Below are 20,896 nucleotides of genomic sequence, written 5' to 3' on the forward strand. Positions count from 1 at the left end.
AACTAAATGCATATCAATGAAAATATTATGTTTAGTGTAAATATCCTTCATAATGCCTCCTCCAGTTAAGCATTCGTTCTTTTACCTAATAAATACTAGCCTTTCCTTTATAGGGTTTTGGTTCTTTTCATGATCCCCACAGTCAGCAATATTAAGCCTACCTTAACTTACATAACTGGTTTATTTAAAGTTTATTCACATGTTCAATCAAACATTTTGTTTTCACATTTAAAAGAAAATCTGTTTTGCATCAAATCAGGCTCACAGTGAACAAATTAAAAGGGTTTCATTCATTTGTACCATTCATGATTTGTTTAAAACTAAATGAAATAGTACAATATGTACATACAATACCAACTGAACAAAAACAAGCTTTTTGTATTTACACCTGTGATTCAGTTGTCTAATTATGAGTTTCAAGTAGAATAAATACAAACACATTAAAAACACAACACATACCTGTGATACGTCTACATATAAACCAGGGCTATTTACTCATTTCAGAATCTGAAATGAACCATATTGTGTCTAATAATAAATTTTCTATGGCTCCTCTGTTGCATTACAGTCAAATCTAGCGCTGGAAGGTAAAGCTTTATATTTGCTGTAAAAGCCAGATTAAGTCATGGCCTGTGTAGACAAACTGTCCTACAGGCACTTGGCCCAGTGGTATCATTATGTAGAGTATTCTGTGTATGAGAAAGCTGGGAAATCAGTACTTGATTCATTTTCACACGGTCGAAGCGAGCCACGGCCTTTAGGTGTTAGCAGTGAGGGTGATGGCTGGTGGGACAGCCAGTGTGAGCTGATTGTTGGGCTCCGCTGGTCACAGCTGGCGGTGAATGATTACAGGTCTTCACTGGTAATGACGAGTCCGTTGTCAAGGTGGTTCTCGAAAGTCAGGCCGCCGTCCTCCTCCTCCTGCTAGAAGACAGAAAAGAAAAGCTCAATGTATGTAGAAAATAGCAGACGCTGCATTCTGATTAGAATAATGGTTTTTACAGCGGTTAATCTGAAGTTGCAGCTTTACACACAAGCTAAAATACGACTCTGTGCAAAGACTAGGGGACTTTAGCAAATACAGAGAAAAAAATCAAGTGAGCAAAACAGCGCCCCCTAGATTCCATAGTATGGTAAATGCCGCTGAGTTGGTGCGGTGATAGGTGGTACTGCACTTTACCGTTGTATAACGAAGGCGCAGGCGAATTCAATGTCGCTTGATTAGGTGGAAACTGACTAAGCGACTTAAAGGTAGAAACAGCATCCTGGACTATTTTATGAACTTTCATAAACTTCACAAAGGCTTTCGGAGTAAACAAGTACAACTGTCTGTCTGGTTTAAAACAAACACCTGGAAATTGGAAAACACAGGAGCAGTTCGACAGCACAAAGGAGCACAGGTGAGTCCCGCACGCCTCACTGCGGTCAAGTGAGCCGTCGTTCGTTCATCCGTCGTTCAGCCAGCCGCGCTTCAGAAACGTCTTGCGCCCGTATTACGCGCTTTACAGCAGAGCACAAAACACGCTCGTCGCGACTTCCTCTTTTCATAGCGACACGTCTGGTCTGTTCAAAATATTGAAAAATACGAAACAAAATATTGCATATATAGAAAAACTGTCGCCTAATAAAGATCTGTGTACTTTTACTGTAAAATTAAGCATTTATTAGTATTTAAAACTACCATGTCATACTGTGAAACTTTTATAATTAATAACTTAACTTTGGTGCATAGTTCCAGGCTCAGACCACTTTCCCCTTGTTCTACTAGAGGTGTACTATCACCACACAAAGATCTGTATATTTTTACTGTATAGTTTTGGATTTATTAGTATTCAAAACTACCATGTCATACTGTAATACAGTCAAATTTGATCATTAATAACTTGACTTTGGTGCATAGTTCCAGGCTCAGACCACTTTCCCCTTGTTCTACTAGAAGTGTACTATCACCACACAAAGATTCGTGTATTTTTACTGTATAGTTTAGGATTTAGCAGTACTTGAAAGTACTATGTCATACTGTAATACAGTCAACTTTAATCATTAATAACTTGACTTTGGTGCATAGTTCCAGGCTTAGACCACTTTCTCCTTATTCTACTAGTAATGTGCTATCACCACACAAAAATTCATGTATTTTTACTGTATAGTTTAGGATTTAGCAGTACTTGAAAGTACTATGTCATACTGTAATACAGTCAACTTTGATAATCAATAACTTGACTTTGGTGCATAGTTCCAGGCCCAGACCACTTTCCCCTTGTTCTACTAGATGTGTACTATCACCACACAAAGATTCGTGTATTTTTACTGTATAGTTTAGGATTTATTAGTATTCAAAACTACCATGTCATACTGTAATACAGTCAACTTTCATGATCAATAACTTGACTTTGGTGCATAGTTCCAGGCTTAGACCACTTTCCTCTTGTTCTACTAGAGGTGTACTATTACCCCACAAAGATCTGTATATTTTTACTGTATAGTTTTGGATTTATTAGTATTCAAAACTACCAGTTCATACTGTAACTGTATAGGCCGTATAGTCAACTTTAATGATCAATAACTTGACTTTGGTGCATAGTTCCAGGCCCAGACCACTTTCTCCTATTTCTGCTAGATGTGTACTATCATCACACAAAGATTCGTGTATTTTTACTGTATAGTTTAGGATTTATTAGTATTCAAAACTACCAAGTCATACTGTAACTGTATGGGCCGTATAGTCAACTTTAATGATCAATAACTTGACTTTGGTGCATAGTTCCAGGCTCAGACCACTTTCCCCTTGTTCTACTAGATGTGTACTATCACCCCACAAAAATTCATGTATTTTTACTGTATAGTTTAGGATTTAGCAGTACTTGAAAGTACTATGTCATACTGTAATACAGTCAACTTTAATCATTAATAACTTGACTTTGGTGCATAGTTCCAGGCTTAGACCACTTTCTCCTTATTCTACTAGTAATGTGCTATCACCACACAAAATTCATGTATTTTTACTGTATAGTTTAGGATTTAGCAGTACTTGAAAGTACTATGTCATACTGTAATACAGTCAACTTTGATAATCAATAACTTGACTTTGGTGCATAGTTCCAGGCCCAGACCACTTTCCCCTTGTTCTACTAGATGTGTACTATCACCACACAAAGATTCGTGTATTTTTACTGTATAGTTTAGGATTTATTAGTATTCAAAACTACCATGTCATACTGTAATACAGTCAACTTTCATGATTAATAACTTGACTTTGGTGCATAGTTCCAGGCTTAGACCACTTTCTCCTTATTCTACTAGTGATGTGCTATCACCACACAAAAATTCATGTATTTTTACTGTATAGTTTAGGATTTAGCAATACTTGAAAGTACTATGTCATACTGTAATACAGTCAACTTTGATAATCAATAACTTGACTTTGGTGCATAGTTCCAGGCTTAGACCACTTTCTCCTTATTCTACTAGTGATGTGCTATCACCACACAAAAATTCATGTATTTTTACTGTATAGTTTAGGATTTAGCAATACTTGAAAGTACTATGTCATACTGTAATACAGTCAACTTTGATAATCAATAACTTGACTTTGGTGCATAGTTCCAGGCCCAGACCACTTTCCCCTTGTTCTACTAGATGTGTACTATCACCACACAAAAATTCATGTATTTTTACAGTATAGTTTAGGATTTAGCAGTACTTTTTTTTTTTTTTTTTTTTTTTTTTTTTTTTTTTTTTGTTCTGTCCAGCAGTTAAGCAAGCAGCATATATTACGCTGAATGCCATATTGTGATGGACAGCTTTGCTTTAACAAGAAGAGTATATATAGAATATATATACTCTTCCTGATTTATGGTTTATTTAATAGTTTATTTAGCTAATCCAAAATGTGTGTGATGTTGCTGTGTTGGTGGACAGGTTAGGTTTCTGCTTTAGGGTGTGTATGCGGGAGGGTGGGGGGGAGGGGGGATAAGGGGTGCAACCAGCTGCTGAAACCAAGCAAATCTGTTAAGTAAACAATCGGAGCAAAAAAATAAATAAATAAGAAGCATGGATGTACCTTAGGCTAACACATTCATAACTAAACAATTTTTGTACTGTGGTTTACCTTGGAGATTAATACTAATACCAATAATAGTGCTAAGGTATGTGCACATACTAATACAAACATATACATACAATATACATACATATGTGCATTATTATACATATCCCATACTACCTAATAAAAGTCATGACATACAACACCACAAATTCCATATTCACACATTATTCATATCGGTAGTGATAAGTATCAATAATACTTACAGTTGGATTTGGAAAGTGTCCCACTACAAGGTTAGTAAGGCTGTAGCTTATCATTATTCACCCAAAGGGTGAGGCAGACGTTGGTGCATGAACAATGCCACTTGTGGAAGCCAGGGTGATGTGAGGGGCTCCGCCACTACGCCCATCCAGCAAGCAGAGGAAGGAATCCTAGCAGCCAGGGAGCCCACACACCTTCAGTTCCAGGAGGGCAGGTGTTGCGACCCAAGCCGCCCACACAGAGCCCCCCAGGCAGAGCTGCAGCAGCCACAGAGACAGCACCCGAGGCCAGAGTGGGCCACCGGGGGTCAACGCTGTCCGCCCCATGAGAACCAGGGGCAAACACTCCCCCCGGCGGGAGGGTCGGCCTGAAAGAGTAGAGCCCGAGGACCCACGGTCCGTAGGGAGCCCGCCAGAAGATGCCCCCGCGCCCAGAGTGGGGCCCGCCCCCAGCCCACCACCCCCACACGGGCGGAGCGGGGCCTACCCCATCGGCCCGACCTCATCCCCTGGCGCTACAGCGGCCTGCAGCACAAGGCCAGCAATTGGTGGGGTCAGCAGAAAAGAGACCACCCAGGCAGACGATCATCGTACCCCGGGCGAAAAACCGGACCCCCCACACTTCAACCGCACCACACGCATACCAACTCACACAAACACAGACGCATACACCCATCCACATGTGCAACACACATCATCACATCAACACACACACACACCATAGACTCTCTCACAACAAACTAGTCAATCATACGTGAACCAATGCACTCTCAGATACATTCTCCCATGTAGGTAGGTCTCCGGCCTGCCGTCCATGTGGCCCCAGGCAGGGACCGCAGCTCCTCCCGAGCCCCGACCAACCCCCCCAACCCGGGGGAGGCAGAGGGCAGTAGAAATAGGTACCCCAGAACCCTGCAACCCAGCTTGGACGTGAGTGTGTGGAACTAAAGTGCACTGAAGGTGGGTGACACCTCCAGGAGCACAACCGCTGGCTGACGGTGTGTCCCCCGGACCACACAAATATTGTGTAAAAATACACAAATATTTGTGTATTTTTACACAATATTTGTGTGGTGATAGTACATCTCTAGTAGATCAGGGGGAATGTGGTCTGAGCCTGGAACTATGCACCAAAGTCAAGTTATTGATCATCAAAGTTGACTGTATTACAGTATGACATAGTACTTTCAAGTACTGCTAAATCCTAAACTATACTGTAAAAATACACAAATCTTTGTGTGGTGATAGCACATCACTAGTAGAATAAGGAGAAAGTGGTCTAAGCCTGGAACTATGCACCAAAGTCAAGTTATTAATCATGAAAGTTGACTGTATTACAGTATGACATGGTAGTTTTGAATACTAATAAATCCTAAACTATACAGTAAAAATACACGAATCTTTGTGTGGTGATAGTACACATCTAGTAGAACAAGGGGAAAGTGGTCTGGGCCTGGAACTATGCACCAAAGTCAAGTTATTGATCATTAGAGTTGACTGTATTACAGTATGACATGGTAGTTTTGAATACTAATAAATTCAAAACTATACAGTAAAAATACATGAATTTTTGTGGGGTGATAATACACCTCTAGTAGAACAAGGGGAACGTGGTCTGGGCCTGGAACTATGCACCAAAGTCTAGTTATTAACGATTAAAGTTGACTATACGGCCTATACAGTTACAGTATGACTTGGTAGTTTTGAATACTAATAAATCCTAAACTATACAGTAAAAATACACAAATCTTTGTGTGATGATAGTACACATCTAGCAGAAATAGGAGAAAGTGGTCTGGGCCTGGAACTTTGCACCAAAGTCAAGTTATTGATCATTAAAGTTGACTATACGGCCTATACAGTTACAGTATGAACTGGTAGTTTTGAATACTAATAAATCCAAAACTATACAGTAAAAATATACAGATCTTTGTGGGGTAATAGTACACCTCTAGTAGAACAAGAGGAAAGTGGTCTGAGCCTGGAACTATGCACCAAAGTCAAGTTATTGATCATTAAAGTTGACTATACGGCCTATACAGTTACAGTATGACTTGGTAGTTTTGAATACTAATAAATCCTAAACTATACAGTAAAAATACACGAATCTTTGTGTGATGATAGTACACATCTAGCAGAAATAGGAGAAAGTGGTCTGGGCCTGGAACTATGCACCAAAGTCAAGTTATTGATCATTAAAGTTGACTATATGGCCTATACAGTTACAGTATGAACTGGTAGTTTTGAATACTAATAAATCCAAAACTATACAGTAAAAATATACAGATCTTTGTGGGGTAATAGTACACCTCTAGTAGAACAAGAGGAAAGTGGTCTGAGCCTGGAACTATGCACCAAAGTCAAGTTATTGATCATTAAAGTTGACTATACGGCCCATACAGTTACAGTATGAACTGGTAGTTTTGAATACTAATAAATCCTAAACTATACAGTAAAAATACACGAATCTTTGTGTGGTGATAGTACAGTTCTAGTAGAACAAGGGGAAAGTGGTCTGAGCCTGGAACTATGCACCAAAGTCAAGTTATTAATGATCAAAGTTGACTGTATTACAGTGTGACATGGTAGTTTTGAATACTAATAAATCCAAAACTATACAGTAAAAATATACAGATCTTTGTGTGGTGATAGTACACATCTAGTAGAACAAGGGGAAAGTGGTCTGGGCCTGGAACTATGCACCAAAGTTAAGTTATTAATTATAAAAATTTCACAGTATGACATGGTAGTTTTAAATACTAATAAATGCTTAATTTTACAGTAAAAGTATACAGATCTTTATTAGGCGACAGTTTTTCTATATATGCAATATTTTGTTTCGTATTTTTCAATATTTTGAACAGACCAGACGTGTCGCTATGAAAAGAGGAAGTCGCGACGAGCGTGTGTTGTGCTCTGCTGTAAAGCGTGTAATACGGGCGCAAGACGTTTCTGAAGCGCGGCTGGCTGAACGACGGATGAACGAACGACGGCTCACTTGACCGCAGTCACGCCTCTGAGCGGCCTCGGCTCCGGAGGAGGCTGCTGGTGTGTGCGTTAATTAGAACATGTGGGCAGAAGCTGCTGGGGCTTCAAACTAATTAAAAACCCTCTAATTTCCCATTTATTGTTGACATTTTAGCGATTTGTGAACCCGTTTAACCCGCCTGGTGGCTGCTCGCTGGGTTTGTATCATCCTTGCTTTTGATAATGAATAATTAGCTTTAATAAATCGCCCAGCACTGCAGCATGTATGTGGAGGCAGCTGTTCCATGTCGGTGGGGTCCCACGTGGGCTCCCTGCTGCTCATTTAATTTCATAGGAGGCAGGCTGCCAGAGTTGATTAATTTAATAATTAATTTATGTAATTTGTGGCAGTATATAATTAGTCGTCAAGATCTTCAAGTCTGGTCTTTGCTTCGTTTAGGACTAAAATAGGAGCTCAGTCTTTTTTAGTTTTCTATAGTAGAGACTGGTTGCTTGTTATTGAAGTTTGAACCTGTCTATATCACAGTTTCCCATCTTGTCTTATTATTGTTAGCAATTCTTGTATTGTCTTTTCATGCTCGAAGTGTCACTCGTTTTAATAGAGTCAAGCACTGATTCCAGCTGTGATGCACGTTGTGAACGTACTTCAGTCTTGGGTTTGTAGTCTTTCTCTGTGCTCCGGTACGACACCACGTGGATGAGAGTGTAGACCCTGCAGATGGACGGAGATGAGGCATAAGTAGAAACATATAAGCAAACAATGACCACATTCGATAACAGCACGGTTACAGACGATGGCAAGAATACACGAGGTTTTCCTGCTCATTGTTGGGTAATTGGCAGAGTTGGGAGCATTTCTGGTTAGTTTGTCATGAAGCTGTCAAATGCAAGACTGAAAAGTAAACACTGAATGTGAAGTGACGCAATTCTGTGTGTGTGTGTGTGTGTGTGTGTGTGTGTGTGTGTGTGTGTGTGTGTGTGTGTGTGTGTGTGTGTGTGTGTGTGTGTGTGTGTACCTGTGGTATAACATGGCCAGAAACTGGACAATGAGAAGAACAGCAAAAGACAAGAGGAACATCAAGCTGACGGGCTCCACCTGTCCACACACACACAGTGACGGTGAGATGTTTGAGGCGGATACTGAGAAATGAGCGTGAGTAAATAAATAAGCAGAAGCGGAACGAGCTCCAACCTTGAGGTATTCATCTGACTGAGTTCCATTGGGAAAGTATTTGGGGATCTTGATGCTGATGACATCGTTTCCAATTGCCTGCAGGAAGAAGGTAGCGACCACCCAGAGCACGTTGACGATGAAATACAGAAAGACAGCCTGCAGGGAGGAGAGAGAGGTGAACGGCTGTTTGTGCGTCTGCACTGGGCTTTAGTATCAGTAGGAAAATGCAGATGTGTGACCTTGTTGCGCAGGGACTTCAGTTCCCTGGTGACCTCCTCCTGATGGCTTTTAGGGTCATCGAGTGGCTTCAGGTAGCGCTCGATCAACTTGTTCCAGAAGTCGTGCTCACTCTGAACACAGATTCATGCACACAAGTCATTTTTAGCATTTAGGATTTGAAGTTTTACCGGTTTGTTGGTCAGCAAACTCAGAAATGCGGCGTCCCACCGAGGAAGCTACAATAAATGTGACATTTGCTGGTATTTGAGCTCTACCAAAAAGTTAACTCAAGTGATGAATCAGACTCTTTGAATTTTACCTCATCTAGTTTTTGCACTTGTGGGGCAGTGAGTGTTTTCTCGATTGCGAGCTTTACTCTACTCTTCAGTCTCTCCAGATGATTGGTCTTAAGAATTCGCCGAGCCTGAAAAATAGAAAACGTTTTGATTACTCTCCAGATAAAACTTTGTTGTCAGTAATAGATTAAAAATGTACTTTCATGGAATAAAAATGTTGGAAAAAGAAGAGGTTTAAATCAAATGAATAATAAACGTTTCGTCCACGGTGATAGGTTTTAAAAGCATGGAGTAAAGTGAAACCAAACTAGCAGCTCAGCGCAGCTTTTCTCCATGTGTCACCTGCTCTGTCAGCGCGTACTGCAGCTGCTCCAACTGGCTTCCGGTCAGAACATCTTCGGGTCCGGCTGCACCGAGCTCCCTGCTGAGCGTGTCTGTTAACATTAGGACCAGCTCCTCACACACGTCATCGTAGTCCCTGCTGCGGAGTGTGTATCTGAGCAGAGAAGGAAAAAACAAGTTAAAACAGTGCCTTTTATTAGGGATCCAGATGTTTGTTAGTCTGAAGTTCATTAGTGACCGTATTTGTTGTTGCAGGTTTCTCTTCATGTTGGCGTAAGTCAGCTTTTTCAAAAACTCGTCCTTCACCGGCTTCACCCAGTCTATGAACACAAACCCATCAGTGACTGTGTGCTATGCTACGAACATGTGCTGTCTTCTATTTAATATGTAATATATTAATGTGTGTTTCGGGGTCTTACCACTGACTGGAAGCTCCTCCGTTTCCTCATCAAAGGTGTTTTTGTAGTCGAACCTGTTGGAGGCCCACGATGAGATGCTCCTGGTGTCAATGCTGTCATTACTGCACACAGACACGTGTTTGTGGGTTTATTACAGGAGGAACAGTGAATTCTAAAACCAATGCTGAGAGTTTATTGTATACATTGATGATCTACTGCATCAAATGCTTGGTACTAATTAGAAAGAGGGCAGAAATCTTCACCAGTGACTGGACGAGGTGTCGCTGCATTCAGACATGCTCCTCTTTGTTTTGGCAGCAGGAGGTTTTGGAGCCGCGTTCGCAGCCGTTTTGTTGGCTGTGGTGAGTGTGGTCGGAGGCTCGGGCTTCTTCACGTCCTCCGGAGCCACTTCCTGCGTGGTGTCTGGAAGCGCGGGCTGCTGTTGCTGGAGCGTCTCGCCCGTGATCTGCTGAAGTATCAGGTTCTCCTTTTCCTGCGATATCTGTCGAGCAAAAGGATGAAGTGAGCTGATTCGTCTGCTTGGTGAGGCACTGGGCGCCTCTTTGGTGACATACCTGTATCTTCATGTCCCAACAGCAGAGTTTACAGTTTCTGTCGCAAAGAATATTGTGGCGCTTCTTAACTTCTTCGCCCCTGACAGATAAATGAAAGGGAGCACAGTCAGTGAGGAGCAGCGAGTGAGTGATTACTGGAGGCAGACGGGCACCAACAAGCGCCTGCCTCACGGTGAACAGGTAGAGAGAATGTATCATGGTGACAATCAGGGTGATTGTAATCGGTCAAAGCAGGAATCTGAGACATAATGTGAACAAACATTACACCAATGTGTCCTGAAGAAACAGGTATTACAGGTAACGGGTATTTGATTAGAGGAATCGCGATGCAGCATTTTACTGATTGGAGATGTATGTCAATGAATCAGTCCATTGATTATCTCAAGATTAATCGATCAGATTCAGGATTGATTAAGTATCACTGCTCCTACTGTTTAGTGCATTACTTATTGGATTCTCTTGTTCCCCACGTAACAATGTGCATGTTAACCAGTGAGTAGATGGTGAGCAGCAGGTATCCACTAGGGATACAGATGAAATACATCAGACCATAGATAATGTTCCCTGTAGAAAATAACAGAACGTGAGCGATGCAGCTCGTCTGCAAACGGCAGGAAGCACAGTGCGTTCGTAATAGTGTGACGTAATCGTACCAAACTCCTCTGGGTGCAGTATGGCTGTCACAAAGTACATGATTGCCATGGAAACCAGAAACAAGCCCGTGGGCGTGATGAAGGTGCCCTGGACCACCATGTCGCCTGAAAGAGGCAAGCGTCTCAGCGACAGTCGCAGAAATGGTTGATTGTAATGATGAGCGGCGAGTTTTTACCCACCGATGATGGAGAAGAAGGATGCGGTCATGAGGAACGCGTACAGAACGCTCATGATGCCAGCGATGGTTATCTGGGTGTTGGACTTGGTTGTGAAACAGATGATGATGTAGAAGACGGGAGGAATGCTGGCGACGATGATGGAAAGCGTCCCAGCCATTCGGAAGATAAACTGGAAAGCACCTGAGACAGAAAGACAAGAGAGAAAGATTATCGTTATGAGCAGTAGCAGCGTATCTTACATATCCCACACATTTAAGTGAGTTTTAGTATTGTCCTTACCTGCTATCATGAGAGTCACAGAGGCCGGACCCAGGATGGAGGAACCCACCGTGAACATTTGGTAGAAAATGTAAAGCCTGGAGATGGAGGCGTTTCTCTTCACTGTCTCTCCTCCACTGCGTCACAATAAAGATGGCAAACAGTCAGTGAACACTGATGTGCAGTAGTAACACCTGACTTGAGAACAACCCAATCACAGCTTGCATATCTACACGGACCTGTGCAGGAGGTCCAGCGTGTTGGCCAGAGTGGAGGGTCCCCAGCGTCTCCTCTGGTTGTAGAACTCCTTGAACTCCTGCGGTGAGTTGGTGTAGGCGTCGGACGCTGCGTTGTACTCCACGCGCCAGCCCTGCTGCAGCAGCAGCGTGCACAGCCAGCGGTCCTCCCCTGCAGACACGCACGTCGTCAGGAGTAGTCACACAGTCGCACAGCCACCCGTCGCCCTGTCTCCACCAACCTTGGTCGTACTGCACGTATTCCGAGGCTCGAGTCGCTGTTGTCGTGTATCTCTTCAGGACGCTGTCGTCCATTAGGGCCGATCCTCTGAAGAGGCTGAAGCAGCCGGGGCTGCACAGCACCGAGCCGAACACGTGCTCGGCCGTCTTCTGCAGCCAGTGACCCACTGCGTACTCAAACTTCTGGTACCACACCATCGGGCCTGGCGTGCCGACCGGTCAGGGAACAAAGGACAGGAAAACATTGCATTATATTAATTGTATCGCTGCGAGTTGTGACAGTTGTAAACAAGCCTGGGCTCACGTACCCATTCCTGTAGGATGGATTCTTCCACATGCTGCGCCCACGTTGTCATACATCCTCAGCCTGTTAAGCAGCACATTTATTCACTACAGTTCTAAAAATGCATCTGCCTGAACAAACTGAAGGAGGCGACGGCAAGCGCGGACCTGTCCACCAGCAGAATCACCGCTTTAGGATGGAAGTCGGTGTCTCCGTCCAGCGCCAGGATGTAGGTGTTGTCGTCCGACAGGAACTTCCTCTTGTTGTCGTTGTCGAACTGAGGCAACAGGGAGATCTCGGCGTTCAGAGAGACCAGACTGGGTCTGGTGTTCATCTGCCGTGTGTTCTGGACAAAAAGGAAGAACGTCTTTAGGCCCATTGCCATCTTCTTGTGCGCGTGGCACAGATACAGCCACTTACTGTGATCTTATGAGGGTTCTTGACGATGTAGCCCTTCCAGCCCAGGAGGTAGTACATGTACATGATCTGAAAGGTATGAACATGATGAACGCTGTTGCCGTCACCACGTGGCCTCTGTGTTCCTGCAGCTCAGTACCTGGGACCATCTCTTCTTGTGTCTGATCAGAGCCTTGTCCTTCAGATGAACGTACAGCATGTTGCCCTCGGGCATGACGAACACCAGCCTGCCGCCGTATGGCGCCTCGATGATCGACACGTCGTCCGGTTCTTTGTTGGTGAACACCCTTAGCGCGGGGGAACAAGGGGCGAGTGGTGAACGGGGTGCAGGTAAGTCGTATTGTGAGCGTGCGGTTCTAGCTGCTCACCTGTAAACCTCCACGACCACTTTGATCAAGTCGCTAACGTAGGAGTTAACCAGCCTCTTTCCCGTGTCCTTGTCGGTCATGAACGCATCGTCCACGTAGATGTGACACTCGAAGTCGAAGCAGTCCTTATGTTGCTCCTTTGGGTCGCCTCGATAGCGGTCCAGCCTGAAAGAGCAGCAAATGAAGAGCATAAAGAGGCCGGCTGGTGTTGGGTGGTTGTTCAGGATCATTGTAGTTGTAGAAGTTGAACCAGTACAGTTTAGTCACGTTGTGTCTCTGACCTGAACATGGACGTGAGAATCTTGAGCATCTCGTCATAGGTCTCGTGCCACATGGTGGCACAAAGATAGATCACGCAGCTCTGGATGTCATCGTGGCTGCAGAGCAGAGAATTAGCAGCTTTCTACAGGCCGTGTAAATATGCAGACAGACTTTGATGTGTAATTAAAGTGCGGAACTCGTGTTAGTAATCGTGAATTTGTGAGCAATTGATTCACTGACTGTGTTGTTCATGAAAGCATTTGTCCGATCTCTCACCTCTCCTGGTTTTGAGCTCGCGGCACCTTCATCTTGGTGTTGAGCAGTAGAGAGAGGTCGATGAAAGCGGACTCGTAGAGTCGCCGAACAAAGAGCTGAGAGGTTCTCTCTATGCGCTGGACCTGTGGTCAGCATGAGCAGCATACAGGCGTTTGAATGAGCGCAGGTACAAGCAACCAAAGTTAAACCTTAATTTAATCGTGTAAAATAACAATGAAAACATTTGATTTGATTGTAACTGGTTTAAATAGTAGAATTATTGATTTGTTGGTCCTGTCAATTTGGTTCTACAGATGTTATTTATTATAGGAAGCACAACTATAAAATCTGATCTGTAACGTTTTATAATGTAGGACAATGAGCCAGTACAATGTGTTTATAAAGGAACCTTAATTTTCCAGACGTAGTAGGTACATGTGACAAAGCCTGACCACATACACACTCCTTCCAGTGCCAGCATTGAGAAGGGCCATTGCAAATAGTAGCTGTCAATCAGATCATTATCATCATTAGGACAATAATACAAAAAAACATAAAGAAACAAACTGTGTGTGTGTGTGTGTGTGTGTGTGTGTGTGTGTGTGTGTGTGTGTGTGTGTGTGTGTGTGTGTGTGTGTGTGTGTGTGTGTGTGTGTGTGTGGACACAATTTAAGCATTTAAGCCTCCATCAGTCAGTGGTACACTAGGTCATCTGTACAAACCTGTTAAGTGAAGTCCGACAAATGCTTCTTGTTATTTCCAGTAGAACTATGGGGGTTGTGTTCTTCTGGCTCAGAGGGACCAAGCTTTCACAGAACGCTGAAATGGTAACAACAAATTCTTCCTGTACTATCAATCTCGCACGAGTAACATATTAAATGTGAAAGCAAGCGTGTTTTAAGCGTAGCTGAGTATATAGCTCACCTGTGATGCTCCCCGTCTCTGCCCCATGCAGTTTCTGAGCCTGAGTTATGAACAGTATCAGACCCAGCAGCAGCACAGCAGGACCCGTGCAACACACCGGGATGGCAAAGCTCATCCTGACCGCGTGGATCTTACAGGCCACCACTCCAAACCAGTGGCAGGCAGCCGAGCAGAAGGCCTGATGGAGGAGACGGGAAACCCGTAAGTTTATTCTGAAGATCCGCTGTACGTCTCTGTGGAGCACACAGCGGTGCATTTGTTTAACCACCTGTAGGAAAAGCAGCACGAGTCCTGTTTGCAGCAGCTCCCAGTCATGATTCTTCAGGTTAAAGTCCGACCAGACGATAGACTTCTCAATAACCGCATAGTTCAGCAAGTAGACCCCTCCTACAACAGAATCAGATGCTTTAGTGGTTCATGTAAAGCAGATCATGTACGATACAAGTATCATTAATGTGGCATCATGCAAACAAAATACACTATGAATAGACATCAAGATAGGCTTTGATGAAACTTTACCTATCACCATTACTCTCAGAATGCTGGTGATGACAAAGACAAAGTCCCTGAAGCCGTCCAGCTCTGACAACGTGTCCTGCCGGAGGTTGAGACATGGAAGGAATAGTGTCATGTATGAGGATCAACAGGCATCACAGCTGCTCAGGGTTAATGTCAGATGTTCATGAATCTACACACAATGTTTGTAGTGAAGATGCTGGTGAACGATGGAACTTTAGAGTCAATATACCTGCATCCGGTTGGTAGCTTGCAGCGGGTTTTCCCACCAGCAGATGGAGACAAGTAGTGAAGAGACGACTCCAACTGCGATGTAAACGAAGCAGTCGGAGCTCTGTCTGTCCACGTAGGTTGAAACGCGCACGTAGTAGTCGAGTCCCAGGAGGCAGTAGCCTGTTGGTGGGTGAGGTTTGCACTGGTGTAAATAAGTTACAAATACAAACCTGGATTCTGAGACATTCACCGTCTCTGAATCAAAGGTTCAATCAAATATTTGATGAAGGCCTAAATAGATCGGCCTGTAGAGAAGTGTTGGGATGTTTATCTGCTTCATTTCCTCTGACTCTGAAAACCTGCAGCTTGTAAAATCTGCCATTTTACCTAATTGGCAATGGGACTTGAATAATTTCAAGCTGTATTTGGAGGCATTTAACTAAATTAACATAATTTAATAAGCTTGTGTAGTTATTCATACATTGAGGAGAAACAGATGTTTGACCTTCTCTCATTGATTACAAGAAAATACTTCAAATTATTTAGTAAGGAACCAGTTCAGGTCTTTTCATGGGACCTCATGTACGTTGTAACACTAAGACGCGTTATTAAGCATATAATGAAAAAAATCTTATACTGTAGCTTTAACAAAGGTGCATTTGCTCCATAAATTTACCCACCGTGGTTCTGGGTGAACTTTATACAGCAACGAACTGTGTGCTGTAATTCACTGCTCCCTCTGTACATTACCCTGACTGTAATTACGTTGTGTGCCTGTGGAAATAGTTTAACTCAGTGTAGATAAAAGTGTGTGAGATGAAGCTGAAGTCATGGACGTTAAATTCAATTTAGCGTATTGTTCGCGATGCTGAAAGTTTTTCAGAGTTCAGGTCTTTAGCAGAACCCGTGCGTTGTGTTTCTCTCTCGCCAGAGCCTCGACCTTGCAACATACGGCGCATGCGCATTGTATATTTGAGTAACACACACTAGAAGTTAACAATGTTGCTGTGACACTGTGCAAATCTTACATCATTCATGTGAAACAGTAGCAGTTGGGTGTCAGGTTTGCTGAAGCAGGCACCAAATGAACAACACATCTAAGTGACGGGGGAGTAACATAACTAAGGAAACGCATTGAGGTGATGGGTATTGTTGCAAATCTGCTCTTACATCACCCACCGAGTCCAAGTCTGGAGACTGTAAGGTTCCACAAACACTAATTTGTTAATAGTGAGCGGAGTCACGTTTTACTTGACACTGAGCTAAAAACAGGCCCAGTGGGATCCAACAAAAGCATCAGCTGCGTTTTAATCGTCTAGTCAGACTAAACAACAGACGTATGTTAATGTAAAGAGACCTACCAGCGACTGTGAGAATGAGGGAGCAGAGTGGGAACACGATTTTCCATGTTTCCCTCTGCAGCCGGAACGCGATCTGCAGGATGGCAGACATGATGCACACGCCTCCGCTGATGAACAGATTAGTCAACACGTCGAACTGCGGCATGACAACCAGCACCAGGACTGAAGTGCCGAGAGACACCAGACACTCAACGAGGCAGATCTGGATGGAAACAAACCCAGTGTCTGCGTTTAGTATCGCTTACCAATCGGATTAAAAAAAACAGAACATGGTGAGTTTGCTTTAGAAAAGCTTACAAAACTCATGGTCTTCATGTTGGGAGGCACGAAGCTCTTGAAGGCACATCTCCAGAGGGATTTGAGAAACACCAGGAAGTTGGGGCAGACCAGGCAGAAAACCAGCATCAGCATGTAGAACTGTCTTTCCTTGGGGCTGCGCAGGGACGTGGGGCTGGACAGCGTGGACAACACCAGGAGAGAGCCCTGATGCAGAGACAGCTGTTACTGGAGGTTAAAGGACACGTGCACGTGCAAACTTCAAGCAATTAACTCATTACTTTGCCTTTCTGAGGGTTATTTCTGTTAGACAGTCAAAGCCAGTATCACGAAGTGGACTCCAGTCCTTCCAGCTCACTACTTTGCCCTTTTTGGCTTTATTGTAGCGTATTAGACTTTATTGTGCTCAAACCAATGCGATTGTTTCCCATGAAACAGCAAACTCTGAATTTTGGGGAAGGTGTTGTTTTATGACAGTATAGGAATGCAGCGGTCAGGAGACGAAGCGCCGAAGCAGAAAAGGCAAACGATGCAAACGCAGAGTTAAAGATTCACAGCGGGGAAACGGATGGATGAAGATGGCATCAGCGAAAACAGAGATAGAGACGAACAAAGACGGAGACAGATAGTGACAGCAAAAAAATAAAAGTGGGTGCAAAGGGCTCGGCTGCGCTCGAACCTGCCCTGCCATAAAGCACTGGGAGGCTGCTCGCTGACATGCAGGTCGTCAGATAAGACACGCTCATGATCTGAGTGAAGATTGTGATGGGAAACGTGAACTACAGTCGGACGTCTGTAACAAAAGTACATTTATTCAGTAATTTAAAGCTGAAATACACAAAAACTAATCCATTTCCATTTATTGGAATAGAAAGTGGACCAGAAAAGAAAAGCACAGTGACGGTAAAGATGAAAATTAAAACAAAGCCAATACTGGAGATATTTTCAAAACGAGAATCAAAAGTCAAATCTAAATCGAAACTGACCTCATGAATTTTGGCTTGAGATGTCACATTTTATTACTTTATGCTGCTTCTCCCACAACAACTCAACAGAGACGAACAGAGACACACAGCGTTACCTTGGCGACGACGGCGCTGGCCAAAACGGCCAAACCCACGAAGACGGCCACCAGGTACTGGGCTATTATAAAGCAGCGCCGCTTCTGCTCCTTCTCAGCTCCGACCGGGTTCAGCTGGAATGGATCCCACGTATCCCTGAGAGCGACAGACGTTTTAGTGTGGTTTGCTTCATCTGTGTGGTTTCAAACGTGAGGTTAGAGGGTCTTTGTGTGTGTGTGTGTGTGTGTGTGTGTGTGTGTATGTGTGTGTGTGTGTGTGTGCGCGCGTGTGTGTGTGCGCGCGTGTGTGTGTGTGCGCGTGTGTGTGTGTGCGCGTGTGTGTGTGTGCGCGTGTGTGTGTGTGCGCGTGTGTGTGTGTGCGCGCGTGCGCGTGTGCGCGCGTGCGCATGTGCGCGTGCGTGTTTATCACATGACCAACCCATCAACCAGGAGGTTCGTCTGATACAGATGTTTGTCAGGGAATAATATTGATAATCAAATGGCTGACTGAGTATGAAAATGGATGATGATTATATCTCCAGGTGGTAGAAAAATATAATTTCCCTCATTAATCTATCAAAATAAAACACTGAGCTTTATTTCCTCAATGATCAGGGTTTGTCTTCCTATTGTAATGGTGTTCTACTGGTGGGTTTGCATGGCAGGGGGGTATACATGTGATGTAGGCAGCTGGATTCTGACCCAAGAACATACAGGTGCACTTTGGGAACTGTAGCTGACAGAGTCCCAGAATATCTCTGATTAAACCTGTTTTTTTTTATTTTTTAGGAGCCAAACTAACGACATTTAAGTGTCTTTCAGCCTCTGTCCGCCTCCACTGCTGGCTGATTAATGTCAAGTGTGGCACAATTATCAGGGTGTGGGTTGTCTTCTTGGAAATGATAACACTCTGTGATCTTTGACAGTGTCATAGCAACTATCGAGCATTATCAAATATGCTCCAAATCGTCGCTGAGTGCGTCCAGAGCCACGCTGGCGGAGCAGCGATGCACTCGTTTCCTCCATGAGGCACGTAATTAGCCGTAAAACCGAATCGACCAGGAGCATCTGCTGCTTTTAGAGCAAAGCTACTCAGTGGTCACGCAACAGTTATATGTACAGTCCACTGTGACGGCCCGTGGGTGTGCTGTCCAGGATCTGGAAACATTGATCCAAAGGTCAGTTTGTCCCAAACAAGAACCTTGCTACTGAATGGAATTGCTACAGTACATCGATGGTGATGGACGGTTTGTCCATTTGTCATCCACCAGTTTCCCAGCTGATCATTCTCCTTTTGTCTTTCAGAGTAGAAGATTAGATTGAGCTCGTTTTAGAAACATTTAAGACCACTTCGCCCTCGTTGCTCAGCTGCACATCTGTCTAGTCGACCTAAACTTTCTCTCTAACATCTGGAATTGTGTTATTGGTAACAGATCAACTCTATCGGTGTACATTTACCAATAAAGTTACGGTGCCTCCATCCACCACACACTGTGCAGAGTTGGCAAAAGCCATGAATGGTACACATGCAAAAACATAAAGTTGTTGAAATAATTAAAACTCGTTCTGTCACGGCTCTAATCAGATGGAAGAGTACTGAAGTGTACTAAAAAGATCTAAGCCCAGAAACAGGCAGGCTTTTGGATCCCACTGGTAACAATATGCAGAATGTGATTAAAACTGCAGTAAATATTCAACATGTTCAAAGGAGCGGCGCTCCAACAGCAGCCAGTAACGGCAGGGACGGTTTTATCCACAGCAATAAAGACGAGCACAGCGGTGAATAGAGGAAATGAACTGTTTCCTCAAACTGTAAATTACAGTAAACACTAAAGTCTGTTAATACTTAATTATATGTAGCTGGATGAACAGTTTAGCTCTAATGTCCGCGCAGCTTACAATTAACCTCCTAAAAGTGATGTAGATGTTAATAAATGTTGGTTGTCTGCCAGTGGACAGACAGTGAAATAACTGCCTGGTTTAATGGCGCGCTGGATGTCTTCCTCTCTAAATCAGCCTCACTAGTACATTCAGCCAGACGCGTTTAGAAGCTAATCTAGTTCCCTGATGACGCTGCTCCAGGAATAATTTCAACAGTCCTTCAGAAATAAAAGTTCAGGAATTATTTCACTCCCTGAACCAGCTTCTGTACACAGAGCATCAAACATATTTCTGTATTGGGACATTAAATTTAAACAAACTTGGGATGTAAATACATAATGTAATGTATTACTGTACAAAATCTTCATCACAGTAGTAACTTTGAACTATGAAGTAATACGTATTGTTTAGTTCATATATTAACTTTAACTCATTAATATAAAATGAAACATCCTCTGTGCTTGAATTATTGTGTCTAAAACCTGGCCATTGTGTGGGACGTGTACAGATGTGGGTCTCTAGGGTTTTAGAGTCGCTACATGGCAGCAAAAAAACAAGAAATCATCTATTGTCTCCGATCATAGCTGAGGCGTGATGCTGTTTGTCTGATACTTGAACCTGGTGAATCATTAGAACGAATGAAAGTACTTGGTCGGGAAGAGCAGAACCTGAAGGTTCTAAGGGCCGTGTCCTAGTCTGTCCTCGTCTTTTTGAATTAGCTTCATGAGACCCCTTTTTGGATGAATGAGACCTGATCATCTAACGACACAGTTTCCTTTCTTACCTGTGTCTTCCTTCTCTCTTTTTCCCTCTGTACTTTAGTTCCTCCATTGTGCTCGTTGCTCCACAGCTTCCACCTTAAGGCAGCCGGTCTGTTGACCAAAGACAAGAACGTGATCTGGTGCCTGACGTTAAGACTTCTTCTAAATGATTGACACGTTAAACAAAGCGCTTCTTTCAATAATGACCTCGTTTAATAGACAGTGTACCTTGATTTGGGTTAAACTCCAGTTTAGGAAAGTGTCCAAGCTCTTGGAAGCAGATCCGCAGCCGCAAGTCATGTAATTTAAACAAGTTCCATTTTATTCGTTGACTTGTGGATCGGGAACCAAGTGTCAGACTCAGTTCGTCCTTGTCATGTATTGTCTTATCTCCAGCTTATAAGAGAAACGCCCACACAGACGATCAGGCTCCGCCTCCAGGTGCTGAGCATA

The 20,896-nt window shown here is 43.5% G+C and overlaps 1 protein-coding gene and 1 long non-coding RNA gene across 3 annotated transcripts; one reads left to right on the forward strand and one right to left on the reverse strand.

Moving 5' to 3' along the window:
- Positions 1 to 162: 162 nt before the first annotated feature.
- On the reverse strand, positions 163 to 20,811 carry chs1 (chitin synthase 1). 2 transcript variants are annotated; one of them, XM_029144706.2, is made up of 35 exons: positions 20,672 to 20,811; positions 20,467 to 20,554; positions 17,823 to 17,958; positions 16,763 to 16,948; positions 16,466 to 16,667; positions 15,124 to 15,284; positions 14,895 to 14,970; positions 14,644 to 14,762; positions 14,376 to 14,553; positions 14,174 to 14,270; positions 13,861 to 13,957; positions 13,473 to 13,594; positions 13,217 to 13,312; positions 12,936 to 13,100; positions 12,707 to 12,854; positions 12,571 to 12,636; positions 12,318 to 12,496; positions 12,176 to 12,234; positions 11,870 to 12,070; positions 11,631 to 11,799; positions 11,413 to 11,528; positions 11,134 to 11,313; positions 10,954 to 11,058; positions 10,747 to 10,864; positions 10,301 to 10,379; positions 9,989 to 10,227; positions 9,747 to 9,847; positions 9,566 to 9,647; positions 9,328 to 9,481; positions 9,009 to 9,113; positions 8,710 to 8,820; positions 8,489 to 8,626; positions 8,313 to 8,392; positions 7,942 to 8,008; positions 163 to 921 (listed from the first exon to the last, which is right to left on the reverse strand). In XM_029144706.2, exons 2-35 carry the CDS (start codon positions 20,511 to 20,513, stop codon positions 847 to 849), a joined length of 4,254 nt encoding a protein of 1,417 aa, XP_029000539.1. In that variant the 5' UTR covers positions 20,514 to 20,554; positions 20,672 to 20,811; the 3' UTR covers positions 163 to 846. The 2 variants fall into 2 exon arrangements, with proteins under 2 accessions (XP_029000539.1, XP_029000538.1); XM_029144705.2 differs by having other exon boundaries at positions 163 to 924.
- LOC114852365 (uncharacterized) lies at positions 918 to 8,715 on the forward strand. The gene is made up of 3 exons (XR_003785373.2): positions 918 to 1,400; positions 8,333 to 8,415; positions 8,573 to 8,715. It is a non-coding gene; the product is annotated as an uncharacterized LOC114852365 (long non-coding RNA).
- Positions 20,812 to 20,896: the final 85 nt, after the last annotated feature.

This window comes from Betta splendens, chromosome 3 (genome assembly GCF_900634795.4).
Source record: "Betta splendens chromosome 3, fBetSpl5.4, whole genome shotgun sequence".
Taxonomy (NCBI): domain Eukaryota; kingdom Metazoa; phylum Chordata; class Actinopteri; order Anabantiformes; family Osphronemidae; genus Betta; species Betta splendens.